General features: G+C 50.2%; 1 protein-coding gene across 1 annotated transcript in view; it reads right to left on the bottom strand.

The window, feature by feature from the left end:
• The window catches only part of NFE2L3 (NFE2 like bZIP transcription factor 3), a 36082-nt gene extending 16666 nt beyond the window's left edge, over positions 1–19416 (bottom strand). Inside the window, 2 exon segments of the mRNA XM_020993200.2 lie at positions 18490–18621; positions 18623–19416. Of these exon segments, the coding sequence (XP_020848859.2) occupies positions 18490–18621; positions 18623–19069 (579 nt within the window). The 5' untranslated portion in view covers positions 19070–19416.
• Positions 19417–26076: the final 6660 nt, after the last annotated feature.

The raw sequence follows: 26076 nt of genomic DNA, 5'->3' as shown, positions 1-26076 counted from the left end.
AGACTCCATAAAAGAAAAAAATTCATATTTCTTCTCTGGTACAAAGGGAGGGCCGAAAGACATTACTCAGATTTTCCAGATCATAGGGGTGCTGCCTCCCTACATACAATAAGCTCCAAATGGATATTCACCCTAAATATCAAAGGTCACATTATTATTATTATTATTATTATTATTATTATTATTATTTTAAATACAGCAGAAAAGTAGGAGATTCCTTTCACAACTATGGGTGAGGAGGAGTTCACTACTAAGGAAGATAGAGCGGACAGTTCTAATTACTTAAAATTAAAGAGCTTCTGCACAAACAAAAATCAATGTAGTTAAAATTAAAAGAAGAACAGTGGACTAGGAAGCATTTTGCAGCACAATTGTAGCAATTATCTCTAATAAAGGTCTGACATCTAAAATCTATAAGGAAGATATAAGAACAAGAGCCATTCCCCAATTGATAAATAGTCAAAGAACATGAACAGGCAGTTCTTCAAAAAAAGAAATCCAAGCTCTTAACAGCTGTATGAAAAAAATGCCCCAATGACTAATAATAGATGGAACCACAAACTGAATTAACTCTTGAGGTTCTGTGGCCCACAGCTTAGCAGAGATGACGAAGAGGGAAACTGCTAGAGGAACGGAGGAAGGAGCTCGCTGGTAAAGCTGTGAATCGGTTCTGCCATTCTGGAAAACATTTGGAACTCTGTCCCCAAAGTCACAAGACTGTGAACTCTCCTTGATCGGCATGGCTGGGCTCCTATCTCTGAGAGATGAAATGAAGGGGGAAAGGAAGCACGTTTGTTATGGCAGCGGGGCTAGCTATAGCACGGGAGTGAAGGCGATGCTGCCACCTGGGTGCTGTTTGGACAGATTACAGTCTATGAACATAACAGAATGTTATTGTGCTATAAGGAATGATGAATTGGATGGATTCAGAGAAATGTGGGAAGACTCATACGGATGCAGAGGGACATGAGAATAACCAGGGAAGCAGTTTGTACAATAACTATAACAGTAAATATACTGTAACTACATACTGTTTGGTGACTATACCCAGTATGTAACTGTACAGTAACTACACATAGTAAAAGTAAACAAAAACCTCAAAGAGCGTATAAATGCTGGCTACTGTTATCATTGAAAATGATTTTGAAAGACTTAAGAACTCTCGTCAACATATTGCTATATCACTACAGAGGATCGATGATAAAGCAGCCCCACAGAGAGATGGGGGACTCAGGAACCACAGACACTTTGCACATGGCCGATGGATGGATTTGTTTTACTTGACTCTGGGTATTAATTACAGGGAAGAGGGCTTGTTTGGTTTTTAAGTTGCGTAAGCGGAGAAGAAAAGTGGGCCTCTGTATCAATTATTTTAAAAATGTATAGAGCAAAAGGAGGTTCAGAAGCAGACAGACATAAGCAGGACAGCTTTCCAAAACGAAAAGGCTGAATTTACCATAGTCTTTAACAAACTGCCATCTGTACAGAACATATTTGAAGTTTCATGTACAAGCCTTCTCTTCTATTCTCCTGCGGCTGGAGATGTAGTAGGATGCTGAACCTGGAGCTTAAATTCAGCCTCAGACACTTCCTAGCTGTGTGACCTTGGGCAAGTCACTCTATCCTGTTGGCTTCAGTTTCTCCTCTGTAGAAGAGCTGGAGAAGGAGATGGCAAACTGCTCCGGTATCTGCCAAAATAACCCCAGCTGGGTGAATGGCGACCGTAACGTCGCATGGTGGTTGTGATTAGCAAATGAGAAGATGATTGCTTAGCACAGTGCCTGGCCCATGGTGGGTGCCATTAGACAAGTTAGCTATTACGTATGATACAAGAAATTAAGACAAAAAAAGTTAAGTCCTTAGGGAAGGCTGAAAGGAGATGGTCTGTGGACAAGAATGTCCGGGATGAGAAAGCCAGGGTGGGCGGGTTGTTGGACAGAGTGCCCACCTGATGCCTCAGAGATCCTCTCTGATACTTCATGTGTGAACTTTGGTGTTTCCCTCAACATCAATGCAAAGAACTTTGGCTCCCAGACCCTTGGGAAGGGGGGGAGGGTTATGAAAGTGACTTTAAAGGAAAGGGAATGGGGACTAGGCTGAGCTGGCCAGAAAGGTGATGTCACACACACACACACACACACACACACACACACACACAGATCAGCTCTGTGACCCCTCCAGCAAACCTCTCAGCCCTCTGTGTGGAAGCATCTGGGAGCAGTGGAGGAAGTCTTGAATCACAAGGAGTTTGGGACCAAATGAAAGAAGTCTTGATTGAGCCACGGGGCAGTCACAGGTAGGGAGCATCAAAGGACTAAGCCGCAGGGGAAAGGAATGAAGCCAACTGTACTTTGCTGGAACTGTGAGTTCTGCGGACTGTGCGGAGGGAGCAACTCTATCAGCCCTGAGTTTCTTTTTTTTTTTCTCCTTTCCGGAAGTACCCTTTTAGGGTAGTACTGTAATTCTGGAAGGCTGTATTGGTGCCTGAAAAGATTCAGAAATAGGGAAGGCCTTGAAAAAGAAGAAGGAGAAGGAGAAGAAGGAGAAGATCAATAACACTTTTTAAAAAAAGAAAACAGGGAAAAGAAGGAAGTTCTGAAAGAGAGGGACAAGTGGACAGCTTTGAAACTGAGGTGTTGAATTGACTATTTATTATCTTTTAATATTATCAACACACAACATATTTAGTATACATTTATTATATAAATAAATTTACATAATATATTATATGTAAATATATTTATATAATAGAAACTACTTGCATATTTATATTAATGTATGATACAAATATATTTATATAGTGCATTTATGATACAAATATATTATGATGTCAATAATATATTAAATACACTATTCTGAGAATTTATTGTCTTTTTAAAATTCAAACTGCACCTAACACCGGCTTGCAGTTTTGGGGCGCAATCCTCTTTTTCTGTTCTTCTGTGTATATGGAAAAGTTCTGCTTGGTTGACGATTGTCAAGGTCAAAACAACAAAAAAAGAAAATTTTTTTAAAAAGTCAAGTGACTGTGATTTCCTTGCTAGAGGGACGGACCAGTCTTTGTCTGTGTTTCGTTTTTACTACCAGGCTAATAATAGTGTGGGTGTCCAGATGCTTGCACAGGCTGCAGCGATGGGGCTCATCAGAGGAAAGGAGAGGGGTCCATACTCTAGTCAGTTCCAGCACTTTCCCCTCGCCGTGAGGACCTGCACCCAAGGGTGGCACTGTCAGGACAAGGAGGCTCCTGGGGCAGGGGAAGCCCACCAGAGAGGGAAGAGAGACATCTTGAATGTTTACGGCCTCTGCTGTGAATCCTTTGAAGTTTCATTCCTGGCTCTCCAGACTTATTTCTCTACTCAGCAACCTCGTGGCCCTCCTGGTGTGCCAGACTGGTCAGTTCCCCCTGGCACCTCCATTTTAAGAAAGTGGCCAGGCCACCCCATATTTACTCCTTCATTCCTCTCTAGCATACGATCCTGATTCTCTGCCTCTACCATCTCCTCCCCCTGCCCCCGCCAGCCTTCAGCTTCTTCTGATGTGCTTACGCCATTAGAACATCAGCTCCCAGAGGGCAGGCACCATCTTTCTTTTTGCTTGGATTTTTATTCTCAGAGCTTGGCACCACGCCTGGCACATAGTAACTACTTAATAAATGCTTGTTGACTTAACTGAAACTGGTTTTATATTTTGTTGAGTTGTTTTCAGTCCTGTCTGACTCTCCAGGACCGCATTTGGGGTTTTCTTAGCAAGATACTGGAGTGGCTTGCCATTTCCTTCTCCAGCTCATTTTATAGAGAAGTAAATTGAGGCAAACAGGGTGAAGTGACTTGCCCAGGGTCACACAGCTAGGAGAATACATACATACATACATACATACATACATATATGTATGTATGTATATAAATATATGTACATACATATATATACATACGTATTTTGAAATATAGTTGAACATAATGAAGTCATAAAGGAGTGTCATAAGCATATATCCAAAGTGGAGGAACAGGCCCAGTTGTGTAAAAACAAAGGGAAGCGACGGCAGGAAAAGCAGAAGTAGGGTTGGGGGCGAAGTGGAGGGGGGTGACAAGGGGCCAGGAGGAAAACCAGCTCACAAGTGAATGAGGGCAAGGTGACCCGTCCTGGTGGGTCGCAAGGCCAAGCTGGGAGGAAGCAGTTCTGAGGCCAGACCAGGGGAGATTCCTTAGATCTGGCTAAAGACAAAACCATCCGGAATGGTAATTCTTCAAAAGTTAATATACAAGGTTTTTAAAATTTTGATTTTTAAAAATTCTGAACTCAATATAATTAAGCATTTCAGTATGCCAAGTAGAACATAAAATTGGACTGCATATTAAAACATGAATTTCTCTTCCATAATATATAGTTTATGACCCCCAAATTTTCCTGCATTTTGATGAGGTTTATTTTTATGTGCTAGAAGCAGAGACCAAGGTAGGGACTGCTCCCCACCCCAGCTGATCAGGCAAGGGGAGTACCCTAAGATATCGCTCAACACCCTGCTTGGTTCAGGGTATTTTAAAAGGTCCCTCTGTCTGAACCATCTACACAGGGAAGGCCAAGTGGATGAAGAATGTCTGTGACTTTGGATGGATGATGAGTTGGTCCCAAATCTGAGTAAGAGGACAGCGGGCTGGATTTTCTGCTGGAAACTGTAAGATTCCCAGCATTCCACTGTACCGGTGAGACATGGAAGAGCTAGGGATCACTGAGACGGCAAGAGGTGTGGGGCCCGGACCTGTGAATTATTAGTACAGGGAACTCCCAGCTGAGAAAACTCCTCCTCCCAATGCAACTTGGCGCCTTCTCTGAAAGACAGAATTGCCCGAGAGATGAAGTGATCCGCTCGAGGAGCTAGCATCCTTATGAGGTCAAGAGGACTCGAGGACGGCCCAGGCGGACTGCAATCTGCACCAATGGAGGGGGCATCCACAGCAATGAGATCCAAGATCACTGGAGCGTTTAGTTGGCATGGGAAGGCAGCCAGGGGCTGGAGGGACCAGGGAATGACAGGGTGGGTCTGGACAGGCCACTGCAGAGATGGAGTGAGAATCAGCCCACAACAAAGTGTACACGTGCGTACAGGGCCTCCTTGTACGTGCAGGAGACTAAGCTGGAGGGAGGGCTGGAGAGGGCCTGGAACGCAAAAGCAAGGAATCTGGACAGTGCCCTGTCTGGGAACAAAGGCGCATTTCCACGTTGGACCCCGAATGAGCTCCTCCCTCCTTAACTCGAATTTTTTTTCTTTTTTTTTTTTGCTTTTGGGTGAGGCAATCAGGGTTAAGTGACTTGCCCAGGGTCACACAGCTAGTAAATATCAAGTGTCTGAGGTCAGATTTGAACTCGGGTCCTCCTGACTCCAAGGCTGGAGCTCTATCCACTGCGCCACCTAGCTGCCCCTTCCTTCACTCAAATGTGAAGGTGGAGTCCTGAGGCAGGGAGATTGTCCCAGGTTCAAGGTACTCTTCAGGTCCACATCACGGGCCCCTACTATATATTTTTTTCTTGCTTAGGCAGTTGGGGTTAAGTGACTTGTCCAGGGTCACACAGCTAGGACGTGTCATGTGTCTGAGACCAGATTTGAACTCAGGTCTTCCTGACTCCAGGGCCAGTACTCTATTTCTTGCACCACCTGCGGGCCCCCATTATTAAAGACTCCCTTCAGTATCAGCCAGAGGACACAATTAGCTCAAAGTAAAGGCATTTACTGAGACAGTATCATAAGAACAGTAACTACAAACACCCTAAACCTGGGCCTCCCCCTCCTGCAAATACACAGAGCATCGTGGGAAGAGGGTGCAAAAATGTAGAATCTACTACTGAACCCTGAAGAAACAGCTCAACATTCAATTAAACTGCTCGCACAAAAGTTACCAATGATTTCTAAACAAATTTCCTTTTAGGAAATCGGGAACTGGACTAATTAGGAACAAATACTACCCTATTATTATAATTATTATTGCCTAATTATTATAATAACATTGCATAAGTATTATAAATTATATTATAGTAATCATATTATTACAATAATGTTGCCAAACATCCTTATCTTCTATAATTGCATCAGCTGGGCAGGAGGAAACCTTGCTGTAACCCTAATTCCAGCCAAAATCCCACCTTCTACAGGAAGCCTTTCCCAGCCCCTCTCAATTCTAGCCTCTTCCCTCTTTTAATGATTTCCTCCTGTATTGAACTTACTTTGTATGTATTTATTTGCCCATTGTCTCCCCCATTAGATTGTAAGCTCCTTGAGGGCAGGGACTGTCTTTTACCTCTTTTTGTGTCCTCAGAGATTAGTATAGTAGAATATTTCTATATATATATATATATATATATATATATATATATATATATATATATATATATTAGGACTATAGTAGGTGCTTAATAAGTGCATACTGACTCGATTATCCTGATCGACCCCTACCACATTAAAGATATTAATCTGAAGGAGAGGGCTCTGACAGAGGACAATAAGTAAGAGGACAGGTGTATCCTCTCAACCCAAGAAGGCCTCCAGTTGAGGCCTAAGATGGTGCCAGCCAATCTGAGCTGAGCAGCTCTATGTTGCTAGAAGATGGGCTGCCACACCATGACATTTTTTCACACCCTCAACAACTCATTTTGCCTCCAAAATAATAATAACAATAATAATAATAATAATACATGTTTTCTCACTGACTGATTCACTGTTAACCTACCCACAGATGCCTAGACATTCCTTGTAATGCTACTGTCCAATGGTCAATTGAGACCCATTTACAAATAAAATCTACTTTAAAAACTTTTACTTTAATGGAGAAACTAAAAGAAGTACGTCTCCAATATTGTATACAGTAACAGTAACACTGTGCAATGATCAACTACGATAGACTTAGCTCTTCTCAGCAATGCCATGATCTAAGACAACTCAGCATGGAAAACGCCACCCACGTCCAGAGAAAGACATATAGAGTCTGAATGCAGATGGAAGCAGACTGTTTACTCTTTTGTTGTTTTTTTTTTGGTGGCTCTTTCCTTTTACTGTTTTTTCTTTCACAACATGACTAATGCGGAAATATGTTTCCATGATTGCACAGGTATAACCTATATCTGATTGCTTTCCATCTTGGAGAGGGAGGGAGGAAAATTTGGAACTCAAAATCTTATATAAATGAATGTTGAAAACTATCTTTACATGTAATTGGAAACATAAAATACTATTTACAAAAAAAGGAGTACATCTCAACTTGTCTGTCTTTTAAGATGGGGTCTCCTTTTCTCGTTACTCACAGGCCCAGTCTTAGGCAATAGGTGCTGTCCCCACCCTTGACCATATCGAAGCCAGACTCCTCATTGGCTCACCCCACAGCAATTCAGAGCTGCTGAGCTCAGGAATCCCCTGCCTTAGCCTCCCAGGTAGCCCGATTAGAGGTGAGGCCCTCCTTCCTGTCTTCTTTTAAGATCAAGAGTTGAAACCTGGGGGCAGCTAGGTGGCACAGTGGATAGAGCACCAGCCCTGAAGTCAGGAGGGCCTGAGTTCAGATCCGGCCTCAGACCAAACACTTGACACTTGCTAGCTGTGTGACCCTGGGCAAGTCACTTAACCCCAACTGCCTAACCAAAAAAGAAAAAAGAAAAAGAAAAAGAAAAAAAAAGAGTTGAAACCTGCTGGTACACACCTGGAGCTAATAAAAATGACACACAATTCAGTCACCTGTTCAGCACCTTCCGTGCACCTGGCCCTTCCTGGGCCTCCGGGACACAAAAGCAAAGCATGATCCCCGCCCTGCAGAACAGAGTCCAGGAGAAGGAAGAGGACACCGCACAAATTAGCATGATTCAAACTCTAGTTTACTGATTGTGGGATCCCAGACCAGCCATCAGCCTGACCCTGCAAAGCCGCCAATCAGCATTGGTGAAGGGACTTCACACAAGAGGAGGTCTCCCCGATAAGTGCAGAGGAGAGGGGGGAAACAACAACAGGAGGGTCACTAGAAGTGACCGATCCATCGGAAGCCCTGGGGAGGAGTGCCTTGGATTGGGCTCGGAACTCAGCAGGGTGAAGGTTCAGTAGATGGGAATGTGAGAAGTTAAAGTAATTTGCCCAAAGTCACACAAAGTGTTTAAGAAAAGGCAGGACTGGAACCCGGAGCCTTTGCATCCGGAGATGGTGCTGTATAAGGCATCAATCAGGGCACCCCCAGGCCAGATCCTGGCTTCCGCCCCAGCTGTATGAGCCCGACCGGTCATTTTTTTTTCTTTTTTGCTAGGCAATGGGGTTAAGTGACTCGCCCAGGGTCAACAACTAGAGTTATGTGTCTGAGGCTGAATTTGAACTCAGGTCCTCCTGACTCCAGGGCCAGGGCTCTATCCACTGGGCCACCTAGCTGCCCCTCCCCGACTAGTCATTTCATGGGTAAGCTGGCAAGAATACTTCGAATCTTCTCCTCCTGAGAGGGAAGACCCTGGTGTAGCCCGGGCACTCTCTTAGGGGTCACGAAGAAAAGTCTGGGTTAAGTGACAGGCTCAGAGTCACCCAACTAGTGAGCATCTGAGGCGAGATTTGAACCCAGGTCTTCCTGACTCCATCCACTCCATCATCCTGCCTCTCTGGCCCGTGGCACGAAGGTCAGACTCAAACGAGGAGATGCTGGAGACAGAACGTCCAGCAGACGTTCCCAGCCATTGAGGGGGAGGCAGTAAGTCCAGTGTGGATGCACAGGGCCAGAGCACCTCTGGGAGGGGATTTGTGACTGGCAACTCATCAGTGTCTGGGGGAGGTCAGAATGCGGGTGTGGGTGGGGAGCGCGAGGGCTGGGACAGACGATGGGCCATCTCTAGGAAGAGACAAATTAAGACGAGGGGAGGATCTGAGGAAAGGGCAGCCCTGAGCTGCCAAGGTCATGCAGGCTGCAAGTATGAGGATTTGAACCAGGGTTCTCTGACTCCACGTGAGGTGTTCTTTCCACGATGTGCACCACCAAGGGCACCTGGGGTCTGAAGGCTCTCCCATTTCTACTCGGGGGGAAAACCATAGGAATGTACAAAGTAACTGGCAGAGAGCGGTGCAGCCTAATGGGTAGAGGGGTGGTCTCTAAACCCTTGGGCTCAAGCCTAGAAATGTGTCAGGGCCTGAGCCGGCTTTCTGACCTACAAGTCACAGGGGCAGCTGTTGGCCTGCACTGATGAGAGGGGTTTCTTCCCGGGAGGCCCCTTCTCCCACCAGTCTAGACCAAAACACTATACTGGCAGTGATTATATTCCCTAAGAAACTCTCCTTATTGGGTGAAATAAGGATCACTGGTAAGAAAGCGTCTAGCCTGCCCCAGTGGGAGTGGGTTAAGACCACCCGTGACCTCTGCTGGCATCCTGTGCCCTGCCCCTGCCTTCCTCCTTACGCCCAGCATGGCCCCAGTGGGCCCTTCATGGACCAGCCGAAGGGGCCCAGTTCGGAGGCCACTCCAGGTATGTGGGAGGGATGGGGCCAAGGTTCTCAAGGCCAGGAAGGGGTTTGGAAGCCCCCTCCCCCACAGCCTCTCGCTCCTCAGTTCAACTGATCTTGGTGAGGCTGGGGTGACAGGCATGGGTGCCGCTTCTTCTCCTTTCTTTGGGTCCCCGGCACTTAGCGCTGTGCCTGTACACAGTAAGCATTTAATAAATGCAGGCTGATTAAAAAAAAAGAGTATCTGAGGTTCACACTCTGCTGGGAGAAAAGTACAAGCAAAATAAATCCAAAGTCATTTGTGGGGGAAGGGAAAGACACTAACACCTGGGAGGGTCAGGAACTGGCCCTTGTGAGAGGTGGTACATGCCCGGCGTGAGGATCAGCAGGGACAAAGGCAGGGAGGCAGGAACTCCCCCTTGCCCCCTCCCCATGATCTAAGCTCCAAGTTCTTCCTGTTCTTCCTCAGCAGCCTCTCGTGCCTTCATTCCCTGGTCTGGTTCTCATGGGCAACGCCCTCACGCACAATTCTCTTTAATGCCCACCTGGGCTATTGCGACAGCCTGGCAGACCTGGCACTCCCCAGTTCCTCCTCCACAGAAGGGCCAGACTGAGTGAAGCTTCCTTGGCCCCTTGACCACCGACTCCTCTACTCCAAACCCTGCCTCAGCTCTTGACTGAAAGTGGTCACACGCCCCAGACTGGCATTCAAGGCCCTCCACTCCTTTCTTTTTAGCCTTACCTTCACCACACAGATCCTCCCTCTCCATGCTCCCAACAAACCTGGCCTACCTGCCGCCCAGCCTTGTTTCTCACCTCCATGCCTCTGCTTTCACTATTGTCTGTGCCTGCCATGACCTCCTTACTCTCTCTGCCTGTGAGATTCCCACACCTGGGAGCCTAAGGCAAAGCTCACCTCTTCCAGGAAGTCTTCCTTGGTAATAACTTCTTTCCATTATTGTTGTTATTTATTATTACAGGGATCTCCTCAACAAGACCCACAATTACTCAAAAGAGATTGACCTGACAATCCATGTAGAAAAAACAAAACGGATGACAAACTCGTAGTGAGTAGATGAGGACATTCACGCAGCGAGCCAGCCCCTGAGGTTTACATCTGGCACAGGCCCTGCAGACCCACAATGAGTGAGGCCTAACCCCAAGGCGTTCTCCCACCCAAGAACCTAGCTTTGCATATAAATATCTCCCTGGGGACTCTGTGTGGTAGGCTCCTTCTGTAGAATGTAAGCTCCATGAAGGCAGGCATCGTTTCATTTTGTCTATGTATCTCCAGACCTGGAGAGTGCCTGGCACGTAGGCAACACTCAATATGTGTTTGTTGAATTAAACTGCATTAAATAATTGTGGTTCCTGTAACACCACGGAGGGAGGGAGGGCCTGCTTCAATGAAAAGACAGCTATGTCAGAAGTGGGGAGGGAGGAACAAATCTGGGGAATTGGGGGGCATTTATTAATCCCCTATGACTATTCATGATTTATCTCTGATGTGCGAAACCAAAGGAGGGGGCTCAGAAGCACAGATGCCCCAATTTGGCTGGAGGCTTGGCCGCTTCTAGGGGAGTGACCAGCACAGACCGAGGTCTGGACTGAACTTGGTGCCAGGTTGAGCAGAGGGAGGGACAAAGCCGTCATCTATCAAGGTGGGGTCCTCCCACAGAAGGCCTCCAGAGCCAGCCTGGAGGCTTCTCACTCTGGTTTTTCCCTCATCACACAGAGATCTCACAGCCGATTTCCCAGGGGGCTGGGGGCTTGGGGGGGGGGGCCTGACCAGTCACAGGAAGCAGCAGCTCAGCGTTCCTGTCTCAGGCCAGGACTGAGACAACTGACCCACTGGTTACTTCAGGGGCTCAGAGCCAGGCCGGGGTCTCCAGGCACCCCCAGCTGTAAAGGTGACGAGGTCAAGGAGCAGGCCTGCAGAGTCAGGCCGGCGTTTCTGGGAGAGGCTTGTTTTTGCTGTGAGGCTCGTGTGCGAGGGAGGAGGCAGCTTGAGAACAGTGGGGGTTCTATCTCTGGTGTGGCCTTGGACCCAACAGATAATGTGAGGCAATCCTGAACATTTCATCATGCCAGCCACTCCCTGGGAGATACCTCCATCCTCCGGGACCATGGCAAACCCTCCAGCAGCAGGACAGCTGGCTTGCTTATTCCTGGCCATCTGACCTTGGGCTAGAGCCTCCTCTCCCCTGAGCCGGCCGGATCCGCCCCAAGGTCCCTTCCAGCCCTGACCACAGGCTCTCGGAGCTGTGGGGACTGAGACGTACCTGGACAGGACTCCCCTCTCTGGTAGCCAGGACCAGGGATCATCCTGGGGGTGGCCCCACCCAGTCCTGGAAGTCGACTCCCTCTTCCCCAGGACAGTCTTTCAAATACTTAGGACAGATACCATCCTCCCTGCTCCTCCCTAAAGTCTGTTCTTACCTAAGCTAAACACTCCTAGTTCTGGGCGGGTGGGCAGAGCCCCATAAGGCAGGCACGGGGCCCCCTCCACTACCCTTGGGGAAGGCATGACCCCCCACCACCCTCGAGGCAGGCATGGTCCCCCCACTACCCTCCAGGTGGGCACGGCCCCACTGCTACCCTTTTCTGATCACTGGCTGGCCTACAAGGGGCACCATAGCTGTTCCTATCACCCACCCAGCACTGGTCTGGGAGCACCGCCCTCACTAGCCCACAGACTCTGGGAATGAAGATCTTTTAAATGGACCTTTTAAGAGAGTGCAGGAAGCCTGGCCAGACATGCCCCACTCCACAACAAAGCCCCTGAGAGAACCCTATTTCTTCCCAGGACCAAATCACCTCATCCCACTGGGCCTCCGTTTCCTCCTCCAGAAAAAGAGGGGGTTGCACCTCATGCCCAGAGGTGGCGAGCTGTCACTACAGTGCCCAGAGTGAGGAAGATCTTGAGTTCCAATCTAACTTCAAACACTGACTAGGTAAGCCACCCTGCCTCAGTTTCCCCCACTGTAAAACAGGGATAATAGCACCTCCCTCCGGAAGGTTATTGTGAACATCAAATGAGTTTACGTGTAAAGTGCTCTGCGGCAGGCAACGTTTATTGTTATTGTTGTTATATCTATAATTATAACATCTGCAGCTCCTACTGAACCCTCTGTCCCCGTTCACTATGAGGGGGCTGTTCTGTCAGCCCAGGTCTGCGTTTTGGGGGAAGGGCCTGGCTGGGAAGGCCTGGGGCCCACAACACCTTGTCCTTGGTAAACAGGCTATAAATCCGTCCAGGCCAACACGCTTTAAATTGTGAAACCCTCTTCTTGTTCTTCCAGAATCTGCTGAGTAACCGAGGGCTGGACAACTTGTGTGTAATAACTCCTCAGGGGAAGGGGAGCCTTTGACAGGCACACCCGAGAAACTTCATCGACTCCGGGCATCAGAAAGGAGATGGAGCTCCAGAGGCCAATGAGGCCAGTACCCACGCCCTTGGAGATTGAAGACGCCTCCCCAAGCAGGTCTCCAGGGAGAGCTGCGATCAAAGAGGTGTGGGACGGGAGCTGGAGAGTCGGGGGATCTGGCTGTGGGCTGTGGGTGAGGCAGCCGGCTGAGGAGTCATGGGCCGAGGAAGTGAACCCTCCACCTGGCTGACTTTGGGCAAGTCTGTTCTCTCCTGGGGGCCTCATCTTCCTCATCTGTAAAATAGGGAGACTGAACCAGCTGGCATCTCATCCATGGCCTAGGATGCTACACCCTTGACTTTCACCACATCTTTACCTGCTGTAAAATGGGAATCACAGACTTAGCACCTGAGATCTGTCACTACAGTCTGCGCCCGTCATTTGAAGGGAGCCAATTATGTGGAAATTCAGTTATTTTCATATTCAAAAGGGCTGAGAACCCCTGCTCTAAGACTACAGAGGAGATGATGATGTCTAGGGGGAGGGAGTTTCTGCACCGGAAGGTCCTACGGCCCCTGGGTTCTAGGCAGGGAACCTCCAGGGGCTGGCCACTGAGCGGCGGGGTCGGAGCTTGGGCTGATTCTGAAGCGCCGGCCCCAAGGGCATCCCCAGCTCTCTGGTCACGGTGTAGGTTCTGAGGGGTAGCTGGGCTGTCAGGGGAAGTCCTGAGGCCATTTTAGACTCGCCTGAGCATTCCAGAAGAGAAACTGGGCTGCAGCTTTGCTATGTAGAAACCCCCCACTCCAAAAAGCTTCCAGGGAACGAGGAGGGGAGATCTCCCTGTAGAGCCGGGATCTCCTCGACTCAGTGCCATTGGCACAGATGGGCCTACTCTGTGCCAGGCCAGAGACAGGAAGAGAAGAGTCCCTGCCCTCAGATGCTTACATTCTACCCGACTTTCATTGGCGCCTGACTCTTTTGAGAAGTCTGTGTCTGGGCTGGGGGGTAGTGGGGGCAGGGGGGGGGGGAATGATCCTCTTTTCGACTCCAGCCAGGCGTCACAGCATCACAGACTTAGAGTGGACGGGACCACCCAGTACAAGCCCTTCCTTTTACAGCTGAGGAAACTGAGGCCCAGAAAGGCAAAAGGGCAGGATTCCCACCCAGGTCCTCTCTCTCTATTGCACCATGCAGCCAGTGCATGCATGCTCCTCAGCTTTGAACACTTCAAAGGACTCTATAAAGGCAGGGACTGGTGAGGCTCTCAGCCATTAACATGAGCTCCCTGAGAAAGGTCGGCTTCATTTTACCTTTGAACTCTCAGACCCGGAACATTTAAAAAATACAGATTATTAGACTTAGGATTTCATTTCTGGGAGGACTCTTCCTCCACCAGTGCAGATTGGCCCCTCCCCAGTCACTCCCACTCTTAAAGGGTCACTAGGGATCCTGAGGGATTAAATTACTAACAGATGACTCAGACCCAAGTCCCAGATTCGGAGGACCATTCTCTACCCAGTCAAGTGGACACTCAAAGCTTATTTAATTCATTTCAGCACCTCATGCATAGGAGCGGCTAATCTCGGATCAGTCCCCCTGCCCAAGAAGGCCCACCCATCTGACCCACGGGACCCCGGAGGTCAAGGTCGGTGCTGCCCCAGAAGATGGGACTTTGTCATTGTATGTCACATTTCACCTTGCCAAGGGCATCCAGAGACACTGCAGGCTTTCTGGGCCCCTGCCCCACACCTGGAGGACCCAACAGCTGGAGGAGGTTCTATAAATGCAGAATCCTCACCTAGTTGAGTGGTTAGCGACAAGTCAGGCCTCTCTGAGCATCTATGAAGCACCTACTATGTACTAGGCCCTGGGGATAGATAGGATGGGGGCTGAGCATCTATGAAGCACCTACTATGTACCAGGCCCTGGGGAGAGATAGGATGGGACTGAGCATCTATGAAGCACCTACTATGTACTAGGCCCTGGGGATAGATAGGATGGGGGCTGAGCATCTATGAAGCACCTACTATGTACTAGGCACTAGGGAGAGATAGGATGGGACTGAGCATCTATGAAGCACCTACTATGTACCAGGCCCTGGGGAGAGATAGGATGGGGACCCTGCAGATTCTATATTTGGCTCCAGCACTGACAGATTCCACACCTTGCTGGAGTTACACAGATAGTAAAGTGGCTGAAGTAAGCCTTGAACTCAGATTTTCCTCGGTTGGAATCTGAGCTCAAAACAGAAACCTGTACACCTACTATGGCTTGGTGCCTTAGCTGGACCCTGGGGCCAGAACCCTCCCACCTTCTTGGGCCCCTTCCCTCAAGGACATCGTCTGTGCCCCAGAGGGCAGAGGGATACGGTGCTTGCCTTAGACCATCATTCTCCCCAGGGAGATTCCACCACTTCAGTGAAGGGAATGGCCCCTATTCTCAATGGCCCCTTCAGCTGTTGTACAATCCATCCTTCATCTTTTTTTTTTTTTGGGTGAGACGCTTGGGGTTAAGTGACTTGCCCAGAGTCACACAGCTAGTGAATGTTGTGTGTTTGAGGCCGGATTTGAACTCAGATCTTCCTGACTCCAGGGCCGGTGCTCTATCCACTGCACTACCTAGCTGCCCCCATCCTTCATCCTTGCAGCCAGGCTTTCCAGCCTCACCTCTGGGCAGTGTAACTACCTAGGAGTCCCGCCTTCCTCACCTCCACCTTTGGGCTCCTTCCCTTCGAACCTCAGCCCAGCTGCCACCTCCTCCAGAAGCCTTCCCTGACTCCTTCAACCCAAGTCCAGCTCAAAGGGATCTCTCATTTGGGTCTATCATGCCTTACTCTTTGTCCTCCATCTGTGGGAGAGGTAGACTTGGCCTCAGATACTTCCTAGATGTGTGACCCTGGGCAAGTCATTTCACCCTGTCTGCCTCACTTTCCTCATCTGTAAAATGGGGATAATAGCAGCACCTACCTCTCAAGGTGGTTGTCGTGAGGATCAAATGAGGTCATATACATAAAGTACATTTGTTGCTGCTTAGCCATGTCTGTCGGGTCTGACTCTCTGTGCCCCCATCTGGGCTTTTTCTTGGCAAAGATACTGGAGTGGTTGGCCAGTTCCTTCTCCAGCTCATTTTACAGATGAGGAAACTGAGGCTAACAGGGTAAGGTGACTTGCCCAAGGTCACACAGCTAGGAAGTATCTGAGGCTGGATTTGAACTCATGAAGACGGGTCTTCCTGAGTCCAGGCCTGGTGCTCTATCCACTGCCCCACCTTCAAAGTACATTACATATCTTAAAACACTACATAAATGCTCGCTATTTATTATTGTCAGACTTGCTTCTGCGCCCCCTACCCTCTTTAAGGGCAGGCAGTGTCTCACTTTCGTACCTGTATCCCCAGCACAGTAGGGGCCAGAGCTAAATAAATCTAGAAGGGGAGAGAGTACTAGGAAGAAGAGACAAGGGCAGCAGAAATCAGGGAAGGCTTCCTGAAGAAGGCTGATGAGTCCTGAGGGAAGATAAGGATTCTGAGAGACTGAGATATGGTTTGTACAAACACCCACAGGCCAGAGATGGGGAGGTTGTGGAGCTCAGGGCAAGAGCTAGCCCAGCCCAGTGGGAATGCACAGTGTTGGAAGACCAGGCTGAAGCTGATGGGGGGGGGGGGCTTTGCAGTTTAACCTAAGAGTGACAGGGAACTAAGGAAGTTTTTTGAGCAGGGCAGTAACAGTCTTCTGAGGTACTAGCCTGATTAATTTCAGCAACTCTTCCAAGGATGGATTATCAAAGGGGAGAAAGGAGGGACCAACAGACAGGACAGAACAAGGGTGCTGGCAATGTGGGGGAGAGCGTCTGTGTGGGTAGACTGAGGAAGACAATGAGAGGCAAGGGGCAGGGACGACTGTGATCCATCCCTTGAGGATCGGGGTTAGATTAGCATAGGGGTGAATCATTACCCACTTGGAGACAATCCTCTCTTTAGATGAGGGTGGAGAAGTTTGTCCAGCAACAGCATGCCCACGGAGAGTTAAGCCAGCTCAGAGCTATTCCCCTCATTTGCATAAGATTGCAATTCAACCAAACAACAGCCAAGGAGCAGATCTTTACTGATACTAATCTCCAACCTCCCGGTTTCAGGGGAAACTTCATTTAAAGGCCTCTGAGTGAGACTGGGGGTCAGGCTGAGGAAGGCGGCCTGTGTCCTTGGCTTTTACTGCCTGTCTTGGGCCGAGTCCACCAGGCACAGGCCACTTCTCCCGAGTCTGTGTCAGGGCACTGAGGGGTGGGAGTAAACCTGATTGGGAAAAGCTCACGGACAAAAGGAAACCTGTTTGTCCCACGGAGATGAGATAGTTGGTGCCTTTCTTTTCCTTGCACTAATGAGGGCTGGGCACCACCCTGAGCTATTATTAGGACTCTTCTGGAATTATTGTTAGCACACCAGGACAAAACAGCCAACCCCCTTGGAGGGGCCCACTCCTACTGGACCAAGTCCTGGCCTAGGGCGCTTACCCTCACTGCAATACCGGTTGGTCCAGGCTGGTGTGACTTGCTTATGACTGGTGGAAGGTTTTTATGGGGAGGGGAAAAATACCCCAAGATTTCCTGTTTCCCACAGCTCAGAGCTCTAGAAGAGGATCCAGGGGCAAGGACCTTTGAAACCATCTCATTCAACCCCCACGTTTTATACAGCTGCAAAATGAGGCTCAGAAAAAGTCAAGGGACTTGGCCAGGGTCACACAGGTGGTAAGTGTCAGAGGCAGGATTCAAACCTCGGTCACGGGGCCATAGCTCTAGTCTGAAGCCAAGGAGGACACTTTTTCTCATTGGTCTCTCGGAGGAAATCTGCTTCTGTTCCACCAAGATTAGGAAGGCAGTAAAGGAGAGTCTGGAGGCCTGGCTTCCGGTCCTGGCTTGAACTAGGCTTATGACTTCGGACAAGTCCCAAACTCCCTGTGCCTCAGCTTCCCCATCTGTAAACTGCCTACCACCCATTGTGTTTGTCTGGCAGACTAAAGCACACACTAGAAGGCTCTTTAGAAAGATCCAAATTAGGAAGCTAGGAGGAGGGGGAATTGTCACCTAGCCCCCTCCCCAGCACCAAAGAGCTCTCTTCCCCACACCGGGGTCAAGGAATCCCAAAATCCTAGAACAGCAGAAGTGGGAGGGGGGAAGGGGACACTCCCCGGCTCAATCTTCCTTAGAACGTCAAACTTAAGGGTCCTTCGATTTCCCCCCAAAGCCTCAGGGGAGGCTGGATCCCAGGGTGCCTGGGGCAGCGAGCAGAGAAGCATCCTCTGGACCTCGGCCTGTCCCGAGTCTGAGCGATTGATTCCTCCCCATTCCTTCTCTGTTGGAGCCTAGATAATCCCCTAGAATCGCTTCTAATTTCCCGTCTCCATCCCCGCCCCAGCTGGGAGTGAGGCAGAGCTAAGCTTCCAAGTCTCGTCGACACTGTCCTGGGCTAGCTGCAGAGTGAGTGAGAAAGTGGAAAGAGACCCCAGAGTCGGAGGCCTCTCCGTTGGAATCCTGGCTCTGCTGCCTGTGTGACCTTTGGCCGGTCCCTTCACCTCTTCTCAGTTTCCCTCTCCCTCAAAAAAGATGTTGACTTAGATGCACTCTAAGGTTCCGGCCCAGCTCTGAATCCCAGGAATGCAGGGGTGCGTGCCACTATGTTAGTTACCTCCTCTACGCCGCATCCGCTGGTCTCGACGCCTCCTGAGGCTGGGGCAGCCGTCGGGGGACTTCTCTTCCTCAGCCTCCCGGTCCTTGTCTTCACCTTGGGCCGGCCCGCTGCCACCACCGCTGCTATTGCCTCCAGGGTCTCCAAGGCCCGCGTCCCCGCTCGCCTCGGTCGGGGCGGCGTTCCCCAGCAGCCTCGGGGGCCCGCCGGCGCCCCCAGCCGAAGCCACGCAGTGCACCAGCCAGGCATCCACGTGCGTGCGCGGGATGAAGGGGACCCCCAGCGTGCGCACCTCCTGAAGCAGCCGCTGCCCCTCGGAAGACAAGGCTGAGTCCGTGTCCGGGCGCTTGGGGTGCCCCTGGCCCCAGCCCCCGACGGCTCCTTCTTGGAAGGAAGGCAGCGCGTAGGCGGCGCCGCCAGGGCTCCCCAGCAGCGTCCAGGGGTCCCGAAGCAGGGGCGGCGGCGGGGGGAGCAGCAGGTAAAGGTCCAGGTCCATGCGGAGCCCAGCTAGGCTCAGCAGGACGGCCAGGTGCAGGAGGCCGCCGCAGCCCTGCGCCCAGGACGGCTTCAGGTACATCATCCTCGCTCCCTGACGGCTCCCGGGGCCAAGCCGCGCCCCGCCGCCGCCTCCTGGCCTCCCGGTGCTCAGGAAGCGAAGAGAAAGAGAAAGCCCACGTCAGAGGCTGGCGTCCCCCGGCGTGGCCCTGAGAACGCCCGCAGCCGGCCACTCGGGGAGGCGAGCACCGGGAACGGCCGGGGAACCGCGCGACTAGAGGAGTGCAAGGAGGAAGAGGAGAAGGAGGAGGAGGAGGAGGATGGAGGATGGAGGATGGGGGATGGAGGAGGAGGGGCAGGAGCAAGAGCCGGAGCCGGAGGAGCTTCCAGCCCCTGCCCGCCAGCCCTCCCCGCCCCGTCCAGCCTCCCTCCACGCCCTCTACCCGGGAGCCTAGGAGAGGCCCCGCCCAGTCCAGCCTCTTCTCTTCCTGGTGCCAGCGAAAGGTCCCTCCCCGTCCAGCCTCCCTCCACTCCCTCCACCCCCGAAGCCGCGGGAGGCCCCGCCTCAGCCAGTCTTCCCCCTACTCCCGAGCCTGCGGGACGCTCTGCCCCGTCCGAACTCCATCCTCCATACTCGGAGCCAGAGGGTTGCCCCGCCCCGTCTGACCACAGCTGGAGAGCCCCTCGTCCAGGCTCTGAGGGCCCTGCTCCCCACCCCTGAGCCCCAGCTGGAGGGCACACTTGGGGCCCCGGTTCCCTTACCTGGCGGGGAGTGGGGGGTGCTGTCTAGATTGCGGGGAGAAGGTTTTGTGTTGGTTTGGGTTTTCCCGGCGCCAAATGTGGTTGGTCTAAGACAGGCTGAACTGAACTTGGGCTGGGGTGTCCGGAAGCGGGGGACAGCGATCTTGGGGAGGTGGGGATACGGTAGAAGCCGAAAGAAGATCGGCCAGCCGTCTAGGAATTCCTGTTTACCTGTGTTTACATTTGATGCAACAGTGGAAGCTGCGTGGTGGCTGGGGGAGTGCTGGACTTGAAGCCAGGAAGAGGAGAGAGGCCAGGAAGAGGAGAGAGGCCCGGAATCCTGGCCCGGACACCTGTGGGTTCTTGGGCAAATCACACCTCTGAGCCTCAGTTTCCTCATCTGTAAAATGGAAACAATAATACCCATAATTCCCCACTCGCAGGAATCTTGTGAGTTGGAAAACCTTAGGGCATCCTATAAAGGTCAGCTATAATTTGAATGAGGGGTTCCTCCAAAGATCTTGCTGTTCCCAGGACAGATGGAATGAAATGGGTGTGTGTGTATGAAGGAAACTAGCAATTGGCCCAGATGGCAGTCTTGCAGAATTGGGCCGTCATTTAGAACAGCCAGAGCTGACCAGACACAGATCAATAATGGGGGAAGTTGGCTCCTGTGGGTGGCCTTATTTCACATCAGGCCCTTGCCGAATCCTCTGTGGTCACGAAATTGGCCTATCTGTTCTCTGAAGTTGGAGCTCACCTCCCACTTCTGGGCAGGTGAACAGCCTCCCCTCCTTGCCTGAAAGGAACTTTGTCCTTCTCCCTGCCTTTTTGAAACTTCTTCCTTCAAGGCTGCTTAGGGGATGCCTCTTCCAGAAAGCCCTCCCTGATCCTCAGTGGCTGCCATTCCACTCCCCACTCTACCTAACAGTAGCCCACAGAGACAGAAATACTATAAGACTGGACGTTATGACTAGCCTGTGGTTTAGAGGCAGCATCGATGCAGAGAGCTTGGCTTGAAGTCACCAGGATCTCAGTTCAAATCCTGCCTGAGCAAGGCTAAATTCTCTGTCCCGTCAGGGAGGTCAGCTACACAATACATAAAGATCCCTGCAGGTCACAAATTGACTTAGGCTTAATTTAATTTAAATTTAATATTATCTATGATTTATTGTATTTTTATTTATTTTGTTAAATGTATCCCAGTTTCATTTTAATCTGATTCAGGCTGACCCAGATTGCAACTCTGCCCTCTCTTAAGACTTCAAACTTCAGAGAAGGTGCAAATGACCCGTATTGGTGGAGGGGCTTTCTTCACCTAGGAGTTTCCTACACCAGTGGAGTCTTGGGTCCAATCTCTAGCCCTACTATGTGCCAGGGCTGATAAAGGCCAGTTACTTTTATCATGAATATGCTGTTATGACAGACTAATTAATGACCAGTTTGTCTACCTAAAGGAGCCAGTGAAGGAGAATGTTTGTTACCTGGAAGTGGTTGTCTGTCTTAACCCTTTGGATATCAAGTCCTGACTTGCAGGTCTGTAACCTGTTCCAAGGTTGCCCCTGGAGAGCTGCCCAGAGCTCGGGGACAATGGCCCACCCCCAGCTTTCTCCCCCAAGGGGCCAACACCTTGGGCAAAGCTTTTAAAAAACTGCTGTCTTCTGTTCTGTGCAGAGCTAGCCACTGGAAATGTTTATGCCCAGCAAAGAAAGCAGCCAAGAGGAGAGAGAGCTGTCTTTGGAGTCAGTAAGACCAGGGTTCAAATCCTGCTTCAGACTGACTCTGGAAAGTCACTTACCTCTCTGTTTACCTCAACTTCCTCATCTGTAAAGTAGAGATAACAACAGGACCTAGCTCACAGGGTTGTTGTGAGGGTCAAATGAAATAATATATGTGTGTCATAACCTTAAGGCACCATGGAAATGTTAGCTATTATCATTATTATCATATATATATATATAATATATATATATATATATATATATGTATATGTTCAATTGTGTCTGACTCTTTGCGACCCTGTTTGGGGTTTTCCTGGCAAAGATACTGGAGTGCTTTGCCATTTCCTTCTCCAGATCATTTTACAGATGAGGAAACTGAGGCAAACAGGGTGACGTGACTTGCCCAGTGTCACACAGCTAGGAAGTGTCTGAGGCCAGATCTGAACTTAGGAAGATGAGTCTTCCTGACTCTAGGCCTGGCGCTCCATACACTGTGTTACTTAGCTACCCCCAAATATACATACACATACATGTATACATATATGTACACATGGTTGTATTTATAGATACACACATACACATATTTTATATGTGTATGTGTATATGTATATGTACATATATAAAATCTCCCCTGAGTCAGGTATATCCCTCCACTCCCTTTTCAGCTTCCTTTTGTGTGCTCATTAGATTGTAAGTTCCCTGAGGACAGGGACTGTTTTTAGGTTTTTTGTATCCCCAGGCTTAGCACAGTGTCTGGCATATAGCAGGTGCTTAATAAATGTTTATTGACTATTATAATGGAAGTCAGGAAGACCCCGGGTCAGTTCTTGCTTCTGACACACACCAGGATGTAAGCTTGTAGACAGAGATTGTCCCATCTCAGCACCCAGCCCAGTCCCTGGCACAAAAAAGGCACTTAATAAATATTTGTTGCTTGCTTGATTGGAAAACCATGAACAACTCACTTGACCACTTGGTGTTCCAGCAGCTTTTAATCAGTGTGGGTTACAGAGGAGTGCAAGTCCACACTGGTCAAAGGGGTCCTGATCCCTCTATCCCCTATCCCCTTACTCTCTTTTTCCAAAGGAGCAGGACAAACCTGCCAATTAAGCCACTGAGGCATTCGAGTCTACAGGTCATATTTCCCAGCCCAATGAAAAGACCAAAGAACACTTTTAAAGGTCCAAGAGATGCTTACCTCTCCTGTCAACTGGAAAACAAGTCTATTTAGTCTTCACATCCCTCCTCTCTGTTCCCTTCTCTGCCCTCACAGCTCCCACCCTAGTGTGGGATCTGACCCCCTCAGGCCTGGGCTATTGCAGCACCTGCTGGTTGGTCCCCCTGCCTCAAGCCTGTCTGCTCTGCACCCAGCTGCCAAAGGCATCTTCCTAAAGCCGGGCCTGAAGGTGTCCCTTCCTACTCAGGTAAACCCTTGGCCAGAGCCCTCCGCCTCTGAGATGGAACAAAGCTCTGGTGATTCCAGCCCTTCCCTACCTGGCCCTTTCCTTCATTCCCAGGCTTACCCTACTCTTTGCACTCAGTCATCTCCAGCTCGGGTCTTCCTGACCCTAGGTCCAGCACTATAGATAGATGCCACACTGCCCAACTGTCCCTATTGTCCTATGTTTACAGTTCCTTTTATTTTGAACTTGAATTTTATTTTCAGTCCATAGAGACCTAGATGTGCCCTAGCCCTGCAGATATCTGAAGTTGGCTGTCACGTCTCCCTGGAGTTTTCTGGTCGCCATGATGAACATCCCTAGTTCCTTCCACCCATACACAGAGGTTTACAGGCTGGAGGCCCTTCCCCATGCTGGCTGCACTCCTTGGGATGGGGGTGCCCAGAACTGGACCCAGTCTGCCCCGTGGGGTCTGAGAAGGTCTGTGGCCACCCTTGCTGTCCTCCTTCCTACACAAGTGGTGGGGGGAAGGGAGGGGCCCTGCATGAGTCTGGGCCAAACCTACATTTGTATGAGGAAATAATTTAAGAGGAATTTCCCATCTATGCAAATGACATTCTAAAGACCTGCTCAGATCCCCATGGGGCCTGGCCGTTTGCCAAGTAGTAGCTTTCAAAAACAGCTTTTTAACTGTTGGTCCTAACATAGCGAAGTCTCTGGTTTTGCTGGTTCAAGCCTGATAATTGATTGCTTGATCTGGAGCCAGAAGGAGGTCATCAACCTCATTCTTTTACAGATAGGGAAACTGAGGGCCGGATGACTTCCCCAGGTTTTCAGTTTAGGATGGCAGTGTTCAGGGGCTGGTTTTGGACACAAAGGGCCTGGTTTAAAAGAGACGACTCAGGACCTGAGGCAAAGCCCCGAAACCCTCGGGGCTTCTGTTTCCTCATCTGGAAGAGAGAGGTCAGAGCCGAGGGCCCGTGGGGGCCAGCCCAATGGGAATGATGTTCGGTGAAACTTGTCTTTTTCTGCCTTGGCTGCATTTCTGTCTGAAAAGCCTTTGGGCTGGAGGATTCCCAGCTGAACTACAGAGGGATTTCAGAATCCAGGGACCTGGGGTCCAAATGGGGCTCCCAGACTTAGTACCGGCATGACCTTGGGGAGGGCCCCAGTCTCCTCATCTGTAAAATGACCTCTGAGCTTCCTCCCAGCTCTCAGTGTGTGCACTTTTCCTCGGTTGGTCATTGGCCCCAGCACCAGTGAACCAGGAGCCTGCCGAGCCTCCTGGCTGGCCCGATGCCTCCCATGTTTCCCCGGGCTCTTTCTGTTGCGTTACCTGCTCCCACACCAGCTGGGTCGCCAGCTAGAGGGAGGAACAGGAAGGACAGGGACATTTTCCTACCCAAGTGTCAACATTTGTTAAAACAGAGCTTGCAAGCACCCTCTCGGGAGGGCCATCTGTCCCTGTGCCTGGGAAGCTGGGGGCTTGCATGCAGGCACGCGCCGGCATAATCAGCTCCAGGTTTCGGCAAGTTGTCTTTGAGGGAGGGAGCGTGCGGCAGGGAGGCAGCGATCATTTACTAAGTGCTTGCTGCGTACCTGGCATGTGCTAAGCTAAGGAAAGACCCTTCTCACTCTAGGGGAGCTCATATTTCGATGGGGGAAGATACAGCTCAGAAGGAAGGAGGGGAGGGGAGGGGAGGGACCCAGGAGGGGACAAGACAGCCAGGAGCAGGAAGGAAGTAGGGTGGACCTGGGCCCATCCCCAAAATGTAGGCCACAGAAGGGACTTGTCTATAGGAGAATAGGCCAGTATTGAGGGGGAGGTGTTCCAAGGTGAGAAGTCAGCTGGGGAAGGAGGGATGAGTCCTTGGGGTCAGCCGCAGAGCCAGGAAAGGGCATGGGTGGAGGTGGGGTGGAATCAGGGGGCTAGGCTCCCTGCCTGTGGGGCCCTGGGCAGGTCACACCCTCTCTGGGCCTCCACGCTCTCATCTGTGAAATCCAGGGGTGGGACCTGATGAGTTCTTCAGTCTCTTCCAGCCTCAACACCACCATCCTATGAGGGCAGAAATGGGTTTCTGAATGTTCAGATGTGCCTGATTTATGCAAACAGAACTTGGGAAAATCTTTAGTGATGAAAATTTACTTTGTTTTAATTTTGGGCTGGGGGGGGGAGCAGGGGAGGAATGCATCAACTTTTTGTTTTGAAAAAATAAAAAATAAAAAGTCCAGTGTAATTTGTCAGAAAATTGAAGGAAACCTGAGAAAACTGAGACAATTCCTCTGGGGCAGGACTGGGCTCAGGGTGGACCTTTTCTGGGTATTGTCAGCGGGTGTGTGTTGTCTTCCAGCGATGCCTACCAAAGATCAACCTCTGCTCATCTGGGGTGGGGGTTGGGGACCTCCTTATTTGTGCTGATTTTGGCCCTTCCTGAAGGTGCCAAGGAGCATCGAGTCTCTGACCCAATGACTTGGCCACATCCCACAGCTTGTAGGGCTCTGAAGTGGGATTCAAACCCACATGTATCTCTCAAAGAGACTCAAAGTCTAGCCCTAAGGTCAGAAGCCCCCTTCAGGCTCTGACACTGACCATGCATCTGAGAAATGGGTGCATTCCTTCACCACCCTGCAGGCCAGCTCTCTGCTAGGTGCTCATGATTCCCAAGGACCATCCCAGCTTCCTCCTCCATCAGATAAGGGACTAGATAAGGAGCCTATAAGGAGATTCTGTGAGCACAACAAGGGGAGGTGATTTTGGCTTGGGGAGAAGGGTGGGTTACATCTCAAACCTAAAATTGTATTCGGTGCCTGGTTTCTATTGTTACGTTTATTTACTATCCCATGTTATGGAAGTGACAAGGCGATGCGTTTCTTTGCACAAGGGTCAGTGTGTTTAAAATAGTGGCTATGCTCACAGATCTGGAGACCCTTCTCCGGAAGTTTCACTCTTTCATCTCCGGAGCTTCCATCCTGAGGGTAGGGGCTGAGGACTCGTTTGTTGACTGCCTCTCCTGGCCCACTATTTCAGGCAGCCCCAACTATTCTTTGTTTCACCCTAGTCCTCTGGAAGAGAGAGTGAGGCTGACGACTCTGTGTACCTCTGCCTCACTTAAATGCAATTCATGAACAAGTTGAGGCGTCGCCCTGGGGTACTACTGGTCACTTTCCCAAAAGAAGGGCAAACAACCACAATTGTCCACTACTGCGCCTTCACTATGCACTCTTCTTCT

The sequence above is a fragment of the Phascolarctos cinereus genome, unplaced genomic scaffold (assembly GCF_003287225.1).
Source record: "Phascolarctos cinereus isolate Bilbo 61053 unplaced genomic scaffold, phaCin_HiC Scaffold_1;HRSCAF=81, whole genome shotgun sequence".
NCBI classification, from domain to species: domain Eukaryota; kingdom Metazoa; phylum Chordata; class Mammalia; order Diprotodontia; family Phascolarctidae; genus Phascolarctos; species Phascolarctos cinereus.
The sequence above is the reverse complement of the archived record's forward strand: the minus strand, read 5'-3'. Positions and strand labels throughout refer to the sequence as shown.